The 24,527-nt window shown below is 34.3% G+C and overlaps 1 protein-coding gene across 1 annotated transcript in view; it reads right to left on the bottom strand.

Annotated features, from left to right (window-relative positions):
- LOC121739183 overlaps positions 1 to 24,527 on the bottom strand; it is a 142,538-nt gene that overhangs the window by 73,892 nt on the left and 44,119 nt on the right. Inside the window, exons 4-6 of the mRNA XM_042131532.1 lie at positions 21,156 to 21,241; positions 10,128 to 10,223; positions 5,826 to 5,840 (exon numbers count right to left, since the gene is read on the bottom strand). Coding sequence (XP_041987466.1) covers positions 5,826 to 5,840; positions 10,128 to 10,223; positions 21,156 to 21,241 — 197 coding nt within the window. The remainder of the gene's footprint in view (positions 1 to 5,825; positions 5,841 to 10,127; positions 10,224 to 21,155; positions 21,242 to 24,527) is intronic.

Raw genomic sequence — 24,527 nt, 5'->3', positions numbered from 1 at the left:
GACGTGTCTGTCTGTCGGTCTGTCTGTCTGTCTGTCTGTCTGTCTGTCTGTCTGTCTGTCTGTCTGTCTGTCTGTCTGTCTGTCTGTGGCATCGTAGCATCCAAACGAGTGGACCGATTTTGATCTAGTTTTTTTTTGTTTGAAAGCTGACTTAACTGAGAGTGTTCTTAGCTATAGTTAATCATCATCAGCCTGCTCCGTGCTGAAAAATTCGCGGTTCATCTGGTTCGTGAAGGGCCGATTAGCAACTTGCAGTCGTTTGGTGGGCTTTATTGCATTCTAGTTCGTGACATTTATGAATATTTACACATTAATGGAAAGTTGACCTGGTGCTGCAGCATCACCTGGTAATCAATAGGATACCCAACTCCTCACCAACTTAGAGCAATGGTTTCGTGTTTGGGCTCATTTTAATTGCGACAACTAGTAAGACGTAGATAACCAATAAATTTTTGCATGCTGCTGCTGCAGCATCACCTGGATTCCATAGGAGCCGAGCTCCATATTATGAACCCAAAGTGGAGGTTTCATGTTTGGACTCATATTGACGGCCTTATCCAAAAGGACACTCCTAGACGGTATTCATTGGGATTTGGGATATAATATTATAATCCTGTTGATAGGAATTATTCTGCACTATAACCAACACAAGTTTAAAAAACATGAAATAAAATTAAATTAAGAAATTTAAAAAACCCCCGCCAAACAACTTTAAAAAGTAATGAAATAATATAATATTTTACTGACTTTAAGTTTAAATAATTCCTAAGTGTAAAGTGATATTTAAGTCCATAATTGTTGTCAAGGTGTGTCGGGGGACCGCTAAATATGTAGATGTTTGATTTCACATAACATTATAGTTTAAGGGTCAGTTCACAGCGAACCGAATCGAGACAATCAGTGATATGGCGATACAAAATGCAAAAGACACTGTTAGCGGTCCCCCGACACACCGTGACAACAATTATGGACTAAAATATCACTTTACACTTAGGAATTATTTAAAATTAAAGTCAGTAAAATATTATATTATTTCATTACTTTTTAAAGTTGTTTGGCGGGGTTTTTTTAAATTTCTTAATTGTATCAAAATCTTAATGCGGTTTACAGACTACATTTACTTACCAAGTTTCAATAGTATAGCTCTTATAGTTTCGGAGAAAAGTGGCTGTGACATACGGACGGACAGACAGACAGACAGACATGACGAATGTATAAGGGTTCCGTTTTTACTATTTGGCTACGGAACCCTGAAAAAGATTCAATTAAACCTTATCATTAATCAGTCTATATAAGGACACTTATTTCTGATTAATTCTGGATTATAAATAACGAATTTCAAAAACATTTTTAATACGCGTAGTTTGTGGACGCTCCCCAGGACAACAACCTTCATAAAATATATAATACTCAATACAATATTTCACAAATAACATAATGAAAACTTCACGTCTAAAACGCACTAAGCTGATACTCGTATAATTCTAACTTGGATGAATGAAGTTTCCAAGGAATTATAATTCGATGATCAAACAGAACTGAAAGCTATTGGAACGATGTCTTCGTTAGACAAATAACGACAATCTTATCTATATATTAATACGTGAGCCAAAAACTTTGTATCCCTTTTGACGAAAAATGGGGAAACGTAGGTGAATGAAATTTTGCAGTTATAGTTTATATGGTGAAGGAGTGCATTGAGCTAATATTATTTTTAAATTATGCTTTTATCATACATTTTTTTAACAAATAAAACATTACACACACTACAATACGCACACTCAAGAAGATGACAGATTTTTGAGTGACAAGCCTATACATACGAATTATACTTTTTTATTTATGGTTGAAGTCTGTTGACAACAAGTTGACAAATTGAAAATGGATTATAGTTTTTTTATTAAATCTTAGATACTATTAGACAATGCTTACACGGCCAGTCTGAGATCAGCTGAGTCCCAGAGACAAGAGTTGAAAAAAATATGATAAAGTCAATATTTTAAAAAAATATATAGACCGTAGTAGTCCTAATGTCGTTGAAACTAAGGTCGAATTTGGACCATTGGGCGATCTCTAGTATATATAATAACATCTTGTATATATTTATACGTATATTATGTGTTGTGAGTTACTTCGGAGTTGTGACTTGTGACAAAAAAAGTTTCAAATTGGCATAAAGTTTATGCTTTAAACAGTCATGATTTTATTGACTTGGGGTCACAAATTCAAAACTTTTGAATACTGAACTTTAAATTTATATTTTGCCATAAAATTAGTATCATATATATTTAAAGAAAATAATATAACTATTTTATTTCAGGTTTATTATTCGTAGAATTTCTCTAATTTTATTTATTGCTCTTAGAAGTCTTAGTGCGAACAAAAAAAGTGCTACATCCAATTTTTCAATGGATATCATATCTGGAAACGTAGGAAAAGTTTTAAAGCCTTGCAACACCGGGCACTTCATGACTTTAAAAACACTTGTAACATGTTCAGTAGATAACTCCTCAGAGATCAACTAGTAGTCCTTTGTTCGATATTCCATTGTCTAGTTCAACCGAATTAGTGTTAATAGATGTAAGATAATTGAATCAGTTGTTCACAGACTATTATTAGTACGAAAATCGAGGCTTGTAAGATGTTAGTTGTATCCTTCGATCACGTTGTATCTAAAAAATGTAATCGTGTAAATCATTAATTTATTGAAGTGGATTAAGAGCCAAACTCAAACTTTTTTATTTAGAATAAATTTTTGCAAATGTTCTCTGAACGTCTACATGATGCCTACCACCGGTTCGGGAACTAACCCGGCGAGAAGAACCGGCGTAAGAAACTCGCACGGGGCCCACTTTTTTACGAAAAAAGTGAGAAAAAATTAATATTTTAAAATAAGGTTTACAATGTTGTAACTTAAAATTAAACAATTTTAACATACATACATAATTGTAAGTCATAAAATAATCCTACTCCCAAGATGTGCCATCGCTTATGAAATCATTGACCTTATCTTACTCTTGACTCTTTGACTACTTTTTTAAATTTATTAATGGAAAGATTTTGAACGTTTTCTGGGATTTTATTGTAAAGGCGTATACATTGACGTTTAAAAGATTTACTAACTTTACTAAGTCTGATCACCGGTATTTCTAGTTTGTACTTATTTCTAAATTCTAGTGTTTCTTCCGTGACTGTCACTTTTGGTTGTAAGAATCTTTTTAACTAATACATTATCCAAAATGTATTGAGAAGCAACAGTTAGAATACTAATTTCTTTAAACTTTTCTCTCAGAGATTCAAAAGCTGACATTTTATAAATTGAACGTATAGCTCGCTTCTGCAGCACAAAAATCGTATTAATGTCGGCAGCGTTTCCTCATAAGAGGGATAACACATAAAGCGGAATTCAATTTACAAAACATAAAATCCCATTCAATAATCTAAAACAATATTTAGTAATTAACATAAAGGGACGAAGTTGTAAATTGTTTGGGAAACTTTTTCTTGTGTACGGGATCTACCAAGTTAGTGTATTATGTTTTGGTCCCTTCTAAATTAGAGGGACTTTTTGCTCGTATCCGTACCTACATAAAAATTTTACGCCCTTCCGTAATCCACATTGTTTGCTAAATACATAAACATATAAACACGGTAGATTTTTTGGGGTCACCGCAAAAAATATTTTTCTGGCCTATGAAATTAGTTTTGTGATTGACTTGTGTTACTACTTACTCGGGAGCGCGGGAACTGTACATTTTTTCTTACCTGAGACTCAAAGTAACTTGCACTTGCGGCTTAAGAGTCCGCGTGCCATCGCAGTTCTTATACAAACGTAATACCAAGATAATTTCCCATACGAGAATATTAACCATATTTGAGTTATTATTCAGCTTAACATAGTAATTACCTAGGTTCCTGTACAAAGATTCACTGCAAAACATTAACATACCAAAAATATGAACGATTACAATATTTACATACTAAATTGTAATCGTAGGTAATAACTATCTTAAGCTGAATAATAACTCAAATATGTTATATGATAAATATTCTCGTATGGGAAATGATCTTGGTATTACGTTTGTATGAGAATAATTGCGATGGCACCCGGACTCTTAAGAAGATATGACTGACAGAAAGAGACTTTCTTGCAGCTAAGTATCTTCTACAATCTACACTATTGTTGTACTGTGCTCGTAATATAAGTTTTTTTTAAGTTAACTACGGATATTTTAGGATTTATATATAGCAGACGGTTACTGACCTAACCGTTTGATTTTTCAGCTAAAATTTGCAATCCTGCATATGCATAAATTTAAAGATTTTCAATCGTATTAACAGGGATTTTTGATTTCGCTTGCAATAGCATGGCATGAATCATGATACAAGCAGTAGTTAATAAATTAATCTGAACAAAACATGCAACAACATACTGTTGACATCCCTGTTATTATAATTATGCGAAAGTGCAGTATTTTGTTTGTTCTCTCTATAAGCCATAAATTAAATAATTGTAATGATATTAATTAGCACGTCTACGCAGCTATATTATTTTAGTTACCGGGAATGGACAGGTGGCATTATATTTTTCTCTCAGAAGTAGTTCATGTTAAAGGAACTTGATTTGTTGCATATTATTTCTTTATTACTACTGGAGCTAATGAATATAACTTTTAAGGAAGATAAGAATTTATTTAAACCTACCGATTACCGAGTGTTCGCCACTCGCCTCTGTCCTCGGTAGGTGTAATCAGGCCTTCAATTACTTGCTTAAAAATAGCTTAAATGATACGATTGAATCAATATCATTTTTTGTGAGCGTAGCCTTAGTTATAGTATTATATGGAAGCGATAAGCTACATTAAAGACTTGTGTTAAAAATATTGTATTTTATTGAATGACGTTTTCGCTTTACGAGTAAGAGCCAGTCTTTCGTAATTTTTTAAAAGCTGTAAATCTTTCTGTTTATGGCCCCTATAGAGGTAAGAACGGCCAACGACAATGGAGTTTCGGTCGCGATTATTTTAGGAGTTGTCCAGTTCTTAAGGACGTCTATTTCTTGTCTATTTCAGGAGCTTCATACTTTAATCCAAGGTCAGGTAGACCTTCAAAACTGGATACCTCCTAAAGTAACCGTGACCGAAACTCCATAGTTGCTGGTTTCTCTTACCTCTATAGGAGTCTTAAACAGAACACTAACAGTTTTTTATAAAAATATCTGACTGTTGCTGGCTCTTGAGCCATGGCGTAACAAGTTGTTTAAAAGGCAGTCTTTATCACCGAATATGAATCGTTTATAGGACAATAAAGCACAAAATTCAAAAACTCTAAGGCTTTAACATCTCTTGCATGTTTATCGACTGAAATAAAAATATTTTTATTGCGCTTCAAATAAAAAGAGGAGAATTTTGACTTCGAATTTACTTTTTATCAACATTACCACAATATTGAGCTTCTAATTTGATTTACAACTGTCAATAAACATATATCTTTAAATATTATGTTTAAATTATGAAAGGTGTGGTCTAATAATAATAATAAATTTTTGGTATATAATAAACAATTATTTACTGAAGCAAACAATTTGAGGCAGATAAATAATAAATTTGCGACACGAAAATAAATATCATTATTTACGTTACAATAAAAATGCGGTTTGCAAAGAGATATTTTACACGTGCGACTATATTTTATTTGAGTATATGTAATAGATTTATTTGTAACAATCATTAATATGTACTCCTCTACGTCATTGAATAATAGTAATTATAGTCGTATAATGTAAAATGAATGTGTCTCGGTTAGGGAATTTAAAAAATTCTTACCTCAATCCCGGCTTGCTACGGCAAACATGAAAAACGTTACTAAAGTTTTATAAATTTTATATATAATATAATATTGTAATGATTGTTAAATAGCCAATAAACTCCATATCGAAGTTAACTCAAAGGTAGACTTCTTTTGTAAGTGTAAGTACCAAGGCTTGATTTATATGTATGTATCCTCTCCAGTCTACATAATACCACAAGCAATGTAACGATTTATTATGGTGCTCCCTCATCGCGAGCATTTTCGTGTAATGTAACTTTACAGATTCGATTTTGAGCACAGTAAGTTGACTTTACTGTCACGTATCATTGATATTACAAGTTGTACTTATATAGATATTACACATTGTATACAAGCGCAAGGTGCGTATTGTAATGCTCGGTTCTCCTCCCTCACTGATGCTCGACTCTGTAACTTTATATTACTAGCGAATGCTACCGGTGAGGGAGCACCTTAAGGGTCAATTCAGACCGCAACGCGACGAGGCGAGGCGAGGCGCGGCGAGGCGAGGCGCGGCGCGGCATTTTGTATGGATTTGACAGATTTCAATTGCGTGAGACCTCTTGTGAATCTGTAAAATCCATACAAATTTAGAAATGAATCTACGCGTCGCGTTGCGGCCCGAATCAACCGTGCCTGCGGTAGTAATGGCGTCGCGGTCGCGCTGTCATACATACAATAATTGTTTGTGATTTCGCGTTTTAGCCGCCAAACCGCGCGTTCGGGCGGTACGCATATAAATCGAGCCTTATCCAGCGATCTTGTCTTGGTCCATGTTATGTGATGTTTCACGTTATTTAAATCAATACAATTTTGTAAAAGTTGTCGTAGCTTTACTTAACTATTCGAAAGTACGAATAATGAAGTATATAAAGTAATTCAGTCAGTTGAATTGAGCGGCTTGGAACATTCAGTTCTTGTCATTCTATTAAACAGAGACCCCTGTCTCTGTGAGGCTTCACTAATTAAAGTAACATATTTTTAAAATTCTCAGAAATGCTGTTCATTTACAATTTTACACCAAGGATTGAGTAAGAATTAAGGAAAATGAGTTTTAGATTAAAAGTAAATATGAATGAGAGAATATTATAAAATGCATCTACCTCTACGTTGATATCATAATATGAGTAGTAATAAATATTTGATAGTAATATGAGAATGTAGGCGTCTAAATAGAAAATTTCTACTAACAAAGACAAAAAAATACAATATTATTATTTTTTCAAATTCCTCAGAATTCAAATTGCTCACAAATTGTTATTATAATATGTATTAAATGGTACTTCAGCTGCAGGTAATCTAAGATGTATTATGAAAATAGAATACTTGAGACGGTAAAACATTTTCTCCTAACAAGATTATGAAGAATTAAAATTATTATTTTATGTTTCTTTGAAACTCGTAAACAATCCCACTAAGAAAGTTCAAAACTAAACATAATAAGAGGAGTCTTTGAGAAAATTAAATAAAGAATGAATAGCAGAAAATTGGATAGAGTTCTTTACGTCTTTAGATTATAGCGCAATTCAATATGCAGTAAATCATATATTCTGTACAAGATCGCCTCATGGGGCACACGCATACATAAGAAGGATTTTAGATAACTTCAAGCAACAAAAAATACAGTGTCACGATTCACGCTACGTGCGCGTAAAACTTGACTCAGTACTCAGTAGTTTGACTTTAGGATACAGCTGAATTATTGTACTCAACTATGTTATACTGTGGTAGCGGTTTATGTTTCTTGAAGCTATAAATTATGACATCAACAGTTTAATATACATACTCGGAATCAACTAGACTTATCTTTATCGTAGGCTCACTCATATAGAGGTAGTTAGTAATTATGTTCCAAATGGTCATAAGACACTTTTTATCGCATTTGTATGGTTCCTGCAGGATTAACAAGAAATAACTAAATAATTAATTTTGTTTCGCCGGTTCTTCTCGTCGAGCTAGCCCCCGAACCGGTAATAGGTACCAAGTTCTACATTCTGATAGAGTTAGTTAAATTATTTGAAAATAAAAATAAAACTATTTCTTTATCCTTACATATTTTGGCAATCAATTTGAATTTGAAAATTGCAGTTTTTTTTATTTGCTTAAGAGGGCGACTAACCCCAAAAATCAACACACACTCTCTTCTTCACACTCACGCCCGTCTTTCATATGCCAGGTGAAAAAGGACGACGCGGATTCTTATATTAGTTTTTTCTCAATAACTCGATAAATATACAACATTTTAAAGATCCGCTAGGTCGATCTCTCAATGATATAATTTTATACAATGTGTTAAAATATTAACTTAGTTCAATGCACGGTTATGGCAATAAATGAAAAATTCGTGAGAATTAGATGCATCTTTGTGATTTTTTTCTATCGAGAAAATTTTAAGATATCGTGTTTTTGCTCAGATCGAATTCTCGGAAATATAATGTAGTATCTAATTTTAGAAAATTAAACAATTCGGGGCTTATTTTCAAGTATAAAAATGAATTATAAAATCGACACTTTAGGGTTAGTAGGCTTTAGGACCCGAAAAATGATTTGAAAAAAAAAAACTGTGCATTTATGTGTAGCCAGATATATTATTAGCCAGGTGATGAAGTAGATAAGTTACAAGATTTGTTCAAATTATAGGGGAAAAATGAGTAAATGTCCATATGTTACAAAATTTTAGTTATCGTGTTCTTCCACTTAATATGTCTTCATTTATTTTTGACGGCAAAGTAAGAAATTATATGAAATTTTTATATTGCATCGCAAGCGCATGAGCGCACGAAACTTTCTACTGGAACTTGGCTAATAATTGTACTCATATAATATCCGAAAATGTCGAGCCGTTTCAGAGGAGTTCAATTACGCACACCGTGACACGAGAATTTTATATATTATTAGATTTTAGTCAAACTGAAACTTTTTGTTTGCTCTTTACATTAAGATTACGTAGGATTTGAAATACTCAGAGCATGTTGGGAAGCTAAGCTAAAGTGCTTAGTACTTAGCTCTAAATTCTAATATAAGTGCTTTATACGAAATATCTATAGTAGTGAGGTAAATGTTTTGCTTCATCAATGCATTTGTGCTCTTTTAAGTCGTGTATGAGAGATGTCTTACGATTAAAAAGTTAATGTATGTGACAGTTCGGAGCTTGTAAAGGTACTTTAAGTATGTTTTCCAATTATTGTTCGCGGGGGTGTGCCAACATCTTTTCTTTATCGCTTCGTTATAGAATCGCCGATCAAAATGTATGGAGTTGATATAAGACGAGTCGAACGTCAACGTCATGTTAACGAACGCTTATGTTAATTCCATACATTGTGATCGGCGATTCTATAACGAACTGATAACGAAAATGTCTTGGCTAAATGGCCTATTCCTTTCAATTCTGAAAGCGAAGTTGGAAATCAAAAGTGAACGGGACTGAACATAACGCGTCTCTTTAATCGTCATCGTCGTCTCTTTAGTAACTTTTCAACTTACTTCGCTATGGGAGCGGGAGCAGCAGCCAAGGTTGCTTTCGATAGTTTCGATAATAAAAATGTATGGACATTGGACATACTTATATAAAAAAATAAAAAATGTACGAAATTTTAAATTTATAATATGGACCATGTCTGAAATAAACAATTTGAATTTGAATTTAAATGCAACACTGATATGTAACAATAGTCATATTATACGGTACTTGTATCACATATTTGATTTCTAGCTTTCCGACTAAAGGCCCTGTTTAGTACTTAATGTCCTTGTGATGTGCTATTTCATCGCAAACTTTTCACGTTGAACCATAATTTCTAATTAATATGAGTTAAAATAAACTTCTCTAACAAAATATTTAATGTAAAACATATTTTATTATCCATCTGGCAGACGACTAAAGTAAAGTTTTTGCTCAAACATTAAATAGTTTTTAAATACAATAATATATTAAATACTTATAATATTATGTTTGTTTACATATAATATATTAGTCTCAGGAGTAGAATATTATTAAAGAGTAATGCAAGCTAGCATTTAAACAGGATGTTACAAAACTAAGTGATAATACTTTAGGACATGAGTCCATGTATTCAATTCACAATGAAAGTTGGGGAAATTCATGAAAATTTAGCTCTTTCGGCGCTGCTACTTTTACAGTAACTATATACAAACACATATAGACCCTAAAGTATTGTCACTTAGTTTTGTTACACCATGTATATAAACGTAGCTTTAGATCTTCAAGTTTTTTGTTACACCCAAGGGAAAGGAGGTTCTAAAAAGTTACGAACTATATAAAAGAGGTTTATACTTACAGTTTGTAAGTAGAAAAGGTAGATGAGGTTGATGACCTCCACAAGAGTTTCTGTACCCATAGAGAAAACCCACGGCAGCAGCATATACTTTATGTCCTGAAACAAACAAACGTAAATTTATTGACCCTTAGAAGAACCTTGAGGTACTTGGATGACATTGTCAAGTAGACGTCAACAAGACGTGAGTGTCTCTTTTTGCACAACTTGTGTTTATAAAGTGACATTTTACAAAGCAGTTGCTGGTTTGTAAAATGTCACCTTGGGGTCAATAATTCAGATCGCAACGCGACACTTTCACGTAGTATGCAATTTTAAATTTTTATGGATTTGACAGATTTCAATTGCGTGAGACGTCATACAAATCTGTCAAATCCATACAAAATTAGAAATGCATATACGCGTCGCTTTGTGGTATGAATTAACCCTTACAGACAATAATAGTGTTAAAAATCATTGCGCCAAACGACTGCGGTCGGTTTATTTATGAATGCTGTATGAGGTTGAAATAAAATAGAACATAATATTTTATTTTAACCTAATACAGCAAATTTGTTTTGAAATATTTCATTCGATTTTTATCAGTACATGAAGTCGTAATAGTCATTAAACCAAATTAGTACGTTGTGTAAATATGCGCCGAGTTCTTAAGCGCATAAAATAATTTTACCAACCACATATTTTATAGCTCGCTAAGTTCTTACTAAAATCATTAAAATTTGACGTGGGACGTGGTAAAGCCATGCTTCGGTACTATTAATATATATATTCGAGAAATACCACGTTCTCACAGAAAACCGGCGTGAAACAACGCTTGCGCTGTGTTTCGCCGAGTGAGTGAGTATACCGGAGACCTAACTCCCTTCCCTACTCTCCCCTCCCCTATTTCCTCCCCTTCCCTTCCCTACCCTCCCCTATTACCCTATTCCCTCTTAAAAGGCCGACAACGCACCTGCAGCTCTTCTGATGCTGCGAGTGTCCATGGGCGACGGAAGTTGCTTTCCATCAGGTGACCCGTTTGCTCGTTTGCCCCCTTATTCCATTAAAAAAATCGGCATAGAAAAGACAAAAACACGACGTACTGCAAAGAACATTTCAGCTATAAAAACATCTTGATTTTTATGTGCTTTTACTGGAAAGCTATTTGATAGCCATCTGTTTATCCTAGTACGGCAAAATTTTAAAAGAAAGGTTGTTCAATTGTTGTTTATATTATAATAATGCCCAAAAACTTGGTGATGAGGTGTCATAAGATTCAGAAAAATGTCCCGGGTAAAGCTGGGTGTACTTTTTTTTTTGTCCAATTTTATCTGCAATCAGTTTGTAAAACTATAAGCAGGTTTTTGAATTTGATGTTCAGTTCGTCCCTCTTGCCTTTTATATGTTTTTGCCATGTTAGGCGTCTGTCTAGGTGTATGTCTAGGTATTTATCGCTGTTTTGGTGGGGGAGAACTGTGTTCTCTAGGGAGACGGGGGACAGTCCTCTCTGCGCAGCGTGAAGGTGACTTGCACAGATTTTGTAGTGCTCCACTTTTGGAGCCATTAAGCTATTAGGTTACTGAATTTAGTCCATTTTGTAGTTTTTCAGATGCCGTGACGGGGTTTTTGTTCGTCGCTAGAATTGCTGTGTCATCAGCGTAAGTAGCAGTCTCGGCTTCATGGGATGTTGGTAGGTCATAGGTGTATACATAGTTTTTGTTTACCCCCTTATTTTCATGTGTTAATTATCCATGTGTTTTTCCCACCATAGATTATATTATTATATTAGATATGCCTTTCTTGTCAAACTATTTTTTTTTTCTTTTGTATTTTAATTGGCAATAATCTTAGTTCTTATGCTTGTACACCTGTCACGTATCTTTATTTATAGTAAGTAAGTAATAAGTTATTTCTTTGTTCTTTCTTTTTTCTGTCTATTATTTTTACTGTTGTAGCTGTTGTAGTCATAATTATTTATTGTTTATCCCTGCATGTTATGTTGTGAAGTCACTCTTTGGCCCCTGCAGAATACCAGTGCAGCAAGCTTGCTTGCTGCGTATAGCTGAGCTGGGGCCAATTTTTGACATCACATAACATATACCTATAATTATAATTGTACATAGCTTAAGTCCTTTTTAATTTTTATTTTCTATTCTGTATATGTTGTGTGTTGGAAAAAATAAACGTATTCTATTCTATTCTATTCTATTCTATAGTAGAGTACAGGACCTAGAACAGAGCCTTGAGGTACTCCTGCGTTTAGTAACGAAAAAATCCAGCAGGTCAGGAATCTTGCACGTGTCCGTAGGCCAGTATGTAGGTTCACATGTGGAGATTGCTGTTAATTTGTTTCTTTCTATAGATAGTTTAAGTTGTCGTCCCCGAGTAGTAGATAATCTAAAGCCCCAATATATTGTGTTCTTGGCATTCCAGTCTCCCCCCGCCAGAAATCTCGTACCCAATGTTTTGAAAAAGTCATTAAACATGTCTTCTGATATTTTATGTTTCGGAGGGCAATACACAGAAGAAATGTTTATTAGTCCCTTGTTATCTTGAACCGCGATTGTAGTAGCTTGGAGGTATGATGTTTTATATTTCGGCATGATGTGGTGTTTAAGTGATTTTCTCACTATGATTGCTGTGCCTGCATGACCTGTTCCGTCAGGATGCAAAGTTATATAGCATTCAAAGCTATTGAATTTCATGCTAGTGGATGCGGTGCAATGAGCTTCAGATATAAGTAGCACATCTAGCTTTTGTTGGGTGAGTAGCAGTTCAGCGTCTTGTTTGTTTGGGGTCAGTTTTGGGTGTACTTAAATCACTATTTTTGTTATAACGTCGCAAAAAATGGTAGAAAGGAACACGAAATAGTAATATAAAATTATGACTTCGACAAATGAGCATAAATTAGGAAAAAAAACACCCCTCTTTTTCGTCAAGGTTAAAACTTAAAACTACTTTATCATGGTTGTGTGTGCTTTTGGTTCAGCGGCTTAAGCGTGAAAATATACATACAGACAGACAGATATGTTTTCGCATTAGTATGTATGAAGAAACATTGAGACCCGAAAGCTGTAACTCTTCTGTAACATGGTGTTATGCATACTAATATTACTAATGCGAAAGTGTATCTGCCTATTTGTCTGTCTGTCGCCTCTTCACCCTCAAACTGCTGAACCGATTTTTCTGAAATTTGATATGGAGATACTTCGAGTCCCGGGAAAGGACATAGGATACTTTTTATCTCGGGAAATGTACGGTTCCGGGATAAACGAGTTTTGGCGCAAAGGAGATACGGGCGTCATCTAGTTGTACTATCAGAGAAGTTGATTCCTGGGCAGATGGCGGACCTAAGTAATTTGGGCACGTCAAACCCATCCGACCGATCACAGCTAACATGGAATTGACATAAGCCGACCACATGGCGTGGGTCTGTCAACTGCCTAGGAATCAATTTCCTTGATGGTACATATTAACGAAGCTACAAAGCACTAACGGAAGCACGGCATATTGAGTTACGACACAGACTGTATCGTACATAATTACTAGCAGGGAAGCGATATACAAGGTAATTATTAAATATCTGGGCGACCGAGCTTAGATGTGTCGGCTTTGACAGGCGATACCTCTGCTGTAACAACTATCGTATACGTGATGGATTGCATACTATGCGTGCGTAATCGACCCAGTATATGGGCATTGATCTAGACTTGAACCCGATGCCATATTATAGTACTGGAGGGTCAGTTGAATCCGACGCCATATTATACTCGAGGGCCTCTGATGAGATATTTGGCGTATTATATTGACATCTGAACAAAGTCATAATAATATCATCAACAGTATAGTGATTATAGACGTCATGACTCATGAGCATAGGCCAGTATACCTACCGGTTTATTTTGGATCTTACCCCAACCTTACCCGTTCAAACTTATAGGAACTGGGATCAATTTTTTGAAATTGACATTTATTTGACGACCTCTGTGGCTCAGTTGGTGGCGCGTTGGTAGCGCAAACCGATTATTATTTTTGACATTGATAAATTACATATGTTTTATATATATACCGGTTTATTTGGATCTTACCCCAACCTTACCCGTTCAAACTTATAGGAACTGGGATCAATTTTTAAAATTGACATTTGACGACCTCTGTGGCCCAGTTGGTGGCGCGTTGGTAGCGCAAACCGATTATTATTTTTGACATTGATAAATTACATATATTTTCCTACCGGCGAATAGGAAGGCACTTCTATACAATAACTATATTATTCTCCCTCCAGAGAGTAAAATAAAGTTAATTTCTCTTTTCGTCTTACCTGATAAAAAAGTATCTCTTACCCGCAGCATTACAGCCCCACGGGAAAACTGCACTTTTTAGGGATAAAAAAGGATAGGAAAATCTTACTGACCTATTTAATTATTAATAACATTTTGGTTGCAAGCCAAAATAATATAATTATTCTGCTCTTTGCTACGGCGTAGACGGTGCTACGGCGTAGTCGTGCAATATGCTATGTGTGATAATACATCAAAATAATTACCTGTCATAATTATAATAACTAGATATCGCCCAATGGTCGAAATTCGACCTAGTTTCAACGACATTAAGACTGAAAATATTGAATTCATCATATTTTTTTCAACTCTTGTCTCTGGGACTTAGCTGATCTCAGAATGGCCGTGTAAGCATTGTTTAATAGTATCTAAGATTCAATAAAAAAACTATAATCCATTTTCAATTTGTCACCTTGTTGTCAACAGACTTCAACCATAAATAAAAGAGTATAATTCGTATGTATAGGCTTGTCACTCAAAAATCTGTCATTTTTCCTAGTGTGTGTGTCGTTGTGTGTGTAATGTTTTATTTGTTAAAAAAATGTATGATAAAAGCATAATTTCAAAATAATATTAGGTCGATGCACTCCTTCACCATATAAACTATAACTGTGCAAAATTTCATTCACCTACGTTTCCCCATTTTTCGTCAAAAGGGATACAAAGTTTTTGGCTCACGTATTAATATATAGATAATGAAAACCTGCCAGGTTTCTATCTCGGTTAAAAAATATGAGTATAATTTACCCGACATTCTTTTACCGCCTCGAAAATTGCAGGTTAATATTTATTGTAAAACATGGGAACAGTTATTTTCACCTTTAACACATTATATTCTGTATAATATGTGTATTACCTACATTAGGTTTTATGACTGATACTAAAATGGGGTAATAAGTAATAAATCTACTTTATAGATCATTTACGTTAGGATACCTGAATTTATGTCTAGCGATGATCAATTTGCTAAGTAATACTAATTAGATGGAGTTGTTAAACTAATTTATGCTCGAACAACAACCTTTACACGTTATAGGTATACTAGTGAGCTTAAACGCCTTATTAGATCCTATAAATTACTATAATATACTTCCCGCATGTACAGAGGAAAATAGCTTACAATATTCTAGTTACTTCGTTATTTTTTAACAATGTGTTTTTTTTGTTAGGGTACATAAGATCGATAATTCCTAGGACGGAGGGAGAGTAGACTACCGGCGCAGCGTAGGAAAGTAAGTAATAATACACACCCAGACACACACCACAGTCCACACACACACACACACACACAAACACACACACACACACACACACACACACGCACACACACACACACACACACACCTATCTTTCTGGCGTGAAAATGTCCGCCGTGCAGTATGTGGGTAATTATAATTATATGCCTAATGAAATAATTCATTTGTCGTAAGAAAAAAAATTTGTGATCGGTACATGGTACAAGAATGTAGATACTTAAAGTATGTAGATAAAGTTAGCGCTCGATCAGTCCCAAAAGTTTACGATTACGCCTAAAATGTTACAATAATAGCTCACTGTAAACTTTACTTCAATACACATAAAGTTTAAACAATTAAACGATTAATCGTTATTATTAATCACAGCAATGTTGAGGACGGATCGCAGATTCTATTTTTAGCTCGCATCCTCGTCACTGTGATTATGATTAGTTTCGGAACCCGTCACGGAACCCTTCACGGAACCAACGAAGGGATCGTCGGAACAACCGGTCAACGTCATTACAATATTTCCGTTGACGTAATATGATTTTCCGTCCTCGAAATCGGGGTTCGGAAGATCAAAGAGTAACAAAAAGGAAAATTGTAAATGGAAAATTTGTTCTGTTTAAAGCTGCTATTATCGTACTGCCGAATCATTTCCGATTATTTCCATTTGACTATATCTTAGGTTATAAAATACTATGTAATCTTTGGAACAGCACTTATGAATGAACTTAAAAAAACCGGCCAAATGCGAGTTGGACTCGCCCATGAAGGGTTCCGCAGCAACAATAAGGTTTATTTTTTATGAAATTAAAAGGTTTTTCATTTATTTTTATGTTTCAGTTGATTTAATGAAAGTTAATTTAAGGTAGATCTCGTTCAAACTAATTTTCGTTAGTAGTTTCCACCACTTTGGAAGAGTCTCTCTCGCAAACTATTCGGGTTAGAAAAAAATGATATTAAAAACCTCAATATGATTTTTAAGACCTATCCATAGATACCCCACACGTATATCTTAGATGAAATTTTTTTTGTTTCAGTTGTACCTATGGGGACCCCTAAAATTTTTGATAATTTTTCCATTTTTTTTATCAAAATCTTAATGCGGTTCACAGACTACATCTACTTACCAAGTTTCAATAGTATAGCTCTTATAGTTTCGGAGAAAAGTGGCTGTGACATACGGGCATACGGACGGACGGACAGACAGACAGACAGACAGACAGTCATGACGAATCTATAAGGGTTCCGTTTTTTGTCATTTGGCTACGGAACCCTAAAAACGCAAGTGAGATAAAGAGTAAAAACGGTAATTTGAGAAACTAAAAAACCCGATTGAAATACATATCGAATACCGAGCAAAGCTCGGTCAAATAGTATATCATAATATTAATACGCGAACGAAAAACTTTGTAACCCTTTTTACGAAAAATGGGGAAACGTAGGTGCATGAAATTTTGCACAGTTATAGTTTATATGATGAAGAAGTACATCGAGCTTATATTATTTTGAAATTATGCTTTTATCATACATTTTTTTAACAAATAAAACATTACACACAGTGCAACACACACACATAGGAAAGATGACAGATTTTTGAGTGACAAGCCTATACATACGAATTATACTCTTTTATTAATGGTTGAAGTCTGTTGACAACAAGTTGACAAATTGAAAATGGATTATAGTTTTTTTACTGAATCTTAGATACTTACTATTAGACAATTCTTACACGGCCAGTCTGAGATCAGCTAAGTCCCAGAGACAAGAGTTAAAAAAATATATGATAAAGTCTATATTAATTATTTACAAAATATAGGTAGTAGTCCTAATGTCGTTGAAGCTAAGCTAAGGTTTCGACCATTGGGCGATCTCTAGTATATATATATATATATATATATATATATATATATATATATATATATATATATATATATATATATATATATATATATATTAAATAGTTCAAAGTGTATGTCATAAATCATAATATACACTAAACGTCACTCTCATAGTAAACTCTTCTCAAGCTAAAATCCGTCAAGCTGTTCAGGCTGCAGAGTGAGTCAAACAATAATTTCCTATATACATACTCTATCACATACAAACGTACTGTCCAAAAACATAGTACATAATATTAATTCTGGCGATTGCGCCAGTATTAATATTATGTAAGCGTAACATAGAAATAATAAGAATCGCAGATATAAACCAGCATTATAAATGAAATTCTCGAATAATTTCAACTTTAGGTTGCTCAATCCCAAGTGGTATTCTATTCACAGGCATTAATAAATTGTGAAAATTCTGATCCAAGCGGGGCATTAGAAAAGGGCCTTTATTTGTACGACGGTAGAATTGAATTTGCGCCGACCTGCGTTCGACAGTAACCTTGACCGAGCCGAAATAATTTCCTGTATATCCCTTTGATTTCGGAGAGATATGATTTCAGACATTTCACGTAAACATTTACCGTGTCATCCTACTGTAAATTGTACATTTGGCAACAAAATTTCGAAGTAAAAACAAACTTGTTACAAAGTAATGAGGGTTTTCAATATGTTATTTGCCACTATATGGAGCTATGTAGCCGTAGGATCTTTCGTGTCAAATATACATATATTATGACACCTATATCGTGACACATGATAGCTATATCGTGACATATGACAGCGGGTTGACACGATAGACTATAAGGCTACGTAGCGGCACCTAGTGACAAACGGAATATCAAAAACCCTTTTTGGTTGAAAACGTTTTATGATAATATACATTTCTTGGATTTCCGTGTAAACGATTCTATAATATTTCTACCTATTATAGCTCCTTATACAGCGAGGTTGGACTGATCGCAGGCCGAAACAACCGAACTAGTTTTATACATTCCCGTATGTGCACAAGTCTGGTATATGACCAGGCCTGCGATCAGTCCAACTACAGCGATCGGCTTTCTTGTAGTGTAAGAGAAGCTGACCCCTAGACAGATGGCGGACCGTAATTTGGTCGCGTTAAGGGCTGGTTTACACGTATTAAGTTGATCAGTAGTTAACTAAATTTTAACTTAATTTTAAGTTATTAATTGCATGTAAACATAAAATTTAGTAGCAAGTAGCAAGTTCAAATGTAGTCAAGTAAGTATAAAGTCATAAGTTAAAATTTAGTTGACTGTTAATACGTGTAAATCCGACCGATCACAGCTAACATTGAATTGACATAAGCCGACCACATGATGTAGGTCCGTCAACTGCCTGGGAATCAATTTCCTCGATGGTACATGACAGTCTCGACAATACCTTTATATAAAACAATCACCTCTTTATAAAACATATAAGTTTATAATTTTGTCCACAGGATTCATTAAAATCCAGGGACAGGCGGCCTCTTGACGTTGGTTTATAGTTTAACTAGATGACGCCCGCAACTCTGTCGCACCAAAACTCGTTTATCACGCAGGAACCGTATATTTTTCCGAGATAAAAAGTATTCTATGCCCTTTCCCGGGACTCGAAGTATCTCCATACCAAATTTCAGCTAAATTGGTTCAGCGGTTTGGATATGAAGAGGTAACAGACAGACAGACACACTTTCGTATTTATAATATTAAGTATGGAAGTATGAATGGATTTGAATAATACAAGTGTTTACGATCAAGTGGTAATTATCATAACCCAACGCGAAGCGGTGGTAAATAACAAACAAACTTTCAACAATATTTTTTGGATTTAAGTATGTATTTTTCTATCAATTAACACGGTAAACGAGTTAAGGGTTGTGTTAAAGTTTTTTGTACAAGTTGGCTAATAAAAAGTCCATTCAACTATATTTCACCCTTAACATGACCTCTATGCCAAGGACATATTGATCATCGTAAAGGTAAAATGATCGTGTACACGCCGAACATCTAACATTATTGCCCATCCCATTTTTATGTCAACCTGTTTCCGCTCATTATTTTCACGGGATATTAACTTGTTGACTGTGTGTGTTAACTTGTTTTTGCCATTTTCATTACGATTGTGAGTGTTAGAGGTAGAGTAAGGTAGCATAGTAGCGTTAGTGCTAGCACATAAAGTACTTTTGAATGAAACTGCATAAATTCTGTTTTTTCTTGCTTGTTGGACTCCCGGGTTCTTAAGGCTGGTTTACACGTATTAAGTAGATAAGTAGTAACTAAATTTTAACTTAATTTGAAGTGCCTGCCCGAAATGTGTCAAGTGACAAGCCCCGCCTGCCAACTTAACAGAAAATAGCCAAAATTTTAATTTCCTTGTTTAGTACTTAACTAAATTTTAACTTGCTACTTGCTACTAAATTGTGTGTTTACATGCAATAAGTAACATAAAATTTAGTTAAATACTTATCAACTTAACACGTGTAAACCAGCCATTAGTTGTTAGTTAGTTATAGTAGTTGTTTTATTTTGCCTTTTTAAATGACTATAATATATTTTAGAGCATATTAATATTATTATGACATTTCATACTACGTATTATTATTACACGCAATGTATTTCATACAACATTTTGTATTAAATTATACAATGATATAGCTCCGAGTGGTGTGCTAATGCTTTGTTTTATGGACGAGGCAGTAAAAAAGTAGAATGACAGTAAAAATTCATATAGAACGCAATTATTTCCCAACAATGTCGAATGAAAATACATATTCACGAGAAATGAATAAAGAGTTTTTGCAGAGCAACTGCCACAAACTATTTCATTCTGTTTATAGTTGAAAAGTCAACTTTAATCGAACTTTGTCTAACGGAAAAAATAGCAATGGATCCGTAAGTTAAACAAAGCATGTTTAACTTACGGATCCATTGCTCTTTTACCAAGTTTGTTTTTCATGAAATGGTCCAGAAAACAAGTAACGCCTAACTGAAAAAGACAATACTCCCGTATATAATGTATAGCTGCTATATACAAATTAGTATAGTATTTTTAACCGACTTCCAAAGAAGGAGGAGGTTGTATGTTTAGCTGTGGATTTTTTATGTATACGATTTAGCTGGAAATTACATTATTTATAGCTTATTTATATCCTAGTGTAGTTCAGATCACACAATTGACTAATTAATACGGCATAGAAGAATTTACCGTTTACAAATGTTAGCTTATAAGTATAACATTCTAAGTCATACAAATAAATCGCAGCATAATTACCACAATAATAAATGTAGCGTAATAACAGTATACTTGATATTGAATGTACTGTAGCTTCTTGGTGGAAATTCAAGTTATAACAGTATAGGCTTATAAAAAGTACAGATTAAGGACGGCCGCACATTATCCGAAATTTCTGATCAGAAAAATTCGGACGCCCGCCGGAACGCACTCTGTTCATACATTTTGTTGTAGACCCCGCATACTATCAGAATTCTGAGGTGTCAAAATGTATGAGCGGGACGGGACGACCGAATTTTTCTGATCAGAAATTCGGATAATTTGCAGCTGGGCTTAAAAACTAACCTTGTAAACTCCAAAGATGAGTAACACACACGATATGAGACCGAGCGTGCTGCAGGCGAGCAGGGTTATATTCAGTGACACCGTTACTGTAACAAACAGACAAACATTATATTATATTAATGAACATAATATAAACTAGATGTGCTACCAGAAAAATTAATTCATAAGCTGATGGTGGACCTTAATAATTTAGTCGGATTATGCCTAGTGTAGTCGACAGATCACGACTAACATTGACTAGAATAACCCAATCAAATGACGTAAGTCCACCACAGTAATATTATTTCAATTTTATAATTTTATCCTTGGTGCGAAAATCTAAATAATAAAATAACAAAAAAAGAATATGGGCGAACAGTCCATAGACGGCCCCAATTTTATAATAAAAAAAAATAAAAAAGACGTAAGTCCACCATTTGATAATAAAATATTAATCAATTTCTTTGATAGTAACTTGGTAAGACTGGTGCAGAACCGATTTTAAATATTTTAAACCAACGCATGCAGGCGGATCCTTCTAACCCATCATCCTGCATTGTCCTAACCAAACTTACAATATTTTTAAGCTCTATTAACCCACGTTAAAGCTCTAAGCTACTGGAATGCCAGCTATAGCTTATATAGAGCTATTTGGAAGGTAGAACGGCAGAGCGCGCGCTTATAATAACAATTTACAGGTCACGAGCTTCAACCGACCTTCGGCCCTATGAATGTCAATATATTTATGCTTTCACAGCGTTTATAGAACAATACCACGTGGATCGGAAGATTAGGAAGAGAGATAAAAGAGAGAGAAGAGATAAGAAAAAGCAGTTGCGACTACACTGCCCAGAGAGATAGATAATCGCTTTCTTCGTTCATATCTTATTTCATAATTAAATTATGAAAAAAAAGAAAACATAGGGACATGCGAATAGTAGCCATAGATATTCAGGAAAAAAATTATTACTCTACTAGCATTATTCAGGGAGGAAGCAGGGGACAACGTTTGTACGGAAAAAAGGGCGGTGTGGACTCCTCTTAACCATATGTTGAAGTAGACTAGTCTCAGAATTTTGCAAGAGGGCGTAGGCCGTAGAGATATCAAGAAATATGTAATAAAATTTCATCGTTTTGTCAAAAATCACTTATTAAGGGAAACTTTACATTTTTAAAAATTTAAACTATTATATGACCTTATATGCCTTTGAGCCCCAGGGCTCAAAGCATCTCCGCGCAAAACTTTGGTAATATTGGTTCAGTAGCTTTAACGTAAAGAAGAAACAGATTTTCATACTGATAAACTTTGGTATTTATAAATTAGAATTGATTATTATGATTGTAATACAAGTAATAACTTATTTGTATTTTTAATATCATGATATTTTTTTTGTTGTATGTTCATTGTTATTTAGCTATACATAATATTGCTACCGATGAAAACTCTTATTTGGCCTTATGGTTCTATGTTAATCATTATATGTCCAATGTCCATGTCTAGCTGTAAGTTTTCCTTCAATAAATAAAATATAAACTTAGCTTAGCTTTTGAACAAACAATAGGTACTGTGTGATCTCCGAAGCTCGTAGCACCATCTACGCCGTAGCATGCTACGGCGTAGAATTTCTACAGCGATACTTTCTACAGCGATTGATTGATATTGATTCTACTGTAGAATTAATATATTTTGGCTCGCAAGGAAAATGAAAATATAATGATCAAGGAGCTTTCCTTACCCCTCGATAGCGTCAAGGGGTTAAATATTATTTATTTAACAACACTCCACCCTCCTGGAAACAGTAATAGGATCCAAAATATAAGAAGCGTGACAAACTCTGTCTAAGTAATTTATTTTGTTATTGGTGTGATTTAGGCTGTTTCTATTTCTGAGACAGTGCTAATGGAAATTGTATGTTATAGAGAATTACGGCAAAAACTCGTATATTGTAAACCTTTTTGGGTTCACAAAACAATATGATAACGAGAGTTTTTTTTTTCGTTTGTTTTGGACCTGATTTTGATGTCAAAGACCTTCGTTAAAATTATTTTAATTTTTCATACATAATGTATGGAGCTCTTCTGAAAGTCATTAAACAACTAAACAAAGCTGAAAATTCCTCTGGAGGATAATTTTGAATTGAGTCTAGGTCTAGAAAGACTTTTATTTTTTACTATAATTATTTTGTACAGAAATTGGCACTATCAATAAAAAACATTACACCACTTGCGTCAGTTGAGGCTAGTAACGCTAATTGTCTGTCTGACTAAGGCCTCTATACTCAGAAACTACATGTTAAAGGATTTTGAATACTTAACAAAAAATATTGTAGGTTCTTAAGGCAAGGCTGTCCCTGAATTAGCAGGTCGATGTCTGTCAGTACGAATATCGACGTTAAGGACATTAAAATAACATTCATATCAGCGCGCCTTGTGTAGGGCGGTTACGACGCTCGCCGCGTTGTTGATAGGGCGAAATAGGAGAAAATTATACATTTTATTTTATTTTTTTAATGACCGAATCATTTATTTAAAATCTATTCGGTTATTTTGCTAAAACTATAAAAAAGCTATCCTTTTTGTAAAAAAAATCATATCATTGTCATTGAAAATTACGAGATGTTCGAATTTGAAGTATATTTTTATGGTGATATTCAAGATTTTTTTACAGAATTACCATGCCATTTTTCAATATTCTGTTCGGTTATTTCGTTACTTTGTTTCTTTTTGTGTCTACATGAATTTTAATGTAAGAGAATTCCACATAATTTCTTCAGATTGGAAGTTTAAGAATCAGTCTTTTCGAACTGGCCTTACTTTAAAGCCATGTGGTGGAATATATGGTTACCGCGTAATCAATATTCTACGCGTAGCACCGGGCAATATCCAGTCTAGTATAAAATCAAAATCAAAATATTTATTTCTGAATAGGTTAACAAAGTTAACAGTTTGAGAACGTCTACATGAGGCCTACCACCGGTTCGGGTACTAACCCGGCGAGAAGAACCGGCGTAAGAAACTCGCTCGGGGCCATCTTTTGATATAAAAACTCTTTGATTTCATAATATTAAAAACGCTCCTAAGCTGCTATCACGCATCAGTATATTCACTAAGGTACGTGATCATCAAAAGTAGTGGTCCTCAAACAGTCGTCGCTGTGTAAATGTTCGGAGAGATTATAGTTAGTACCTCACACATCAGTTTCAGTGACGGTGGCTGGTCTCATCGGCCAGTTGCGCAGCAGTAATTCTATAGTGCCTAAGTATATGCGCAGTACACAAGAGCACTTTTTCTTCATTTACTCCCAGTTAAGTGTCACGTTGTCCTCGTGATAAAGAAATACTGTTACTTATCAAGTCTATATCGAGAAAGTTCCATAGCATCAAAAGGTTAAGA

Source organism: Aricia agestis, chromosome Z (assembly GCF_905147365.1).
Source record: "Aricia agestis chromosome Z, ilAriAges1.1, whole genome shotgun sequence".
Classification (NCBI taxonomy): Eukaryota; Metazoa; Arthropoda; class Insecta; order Lepidoptera; family Lycaenidae; genus Aricia; species Aricia agestis.
Note: the sequence above shows the minus strand (reverse complement) of the source record. Positions and strands in the feature narration are given on the sequence as shown.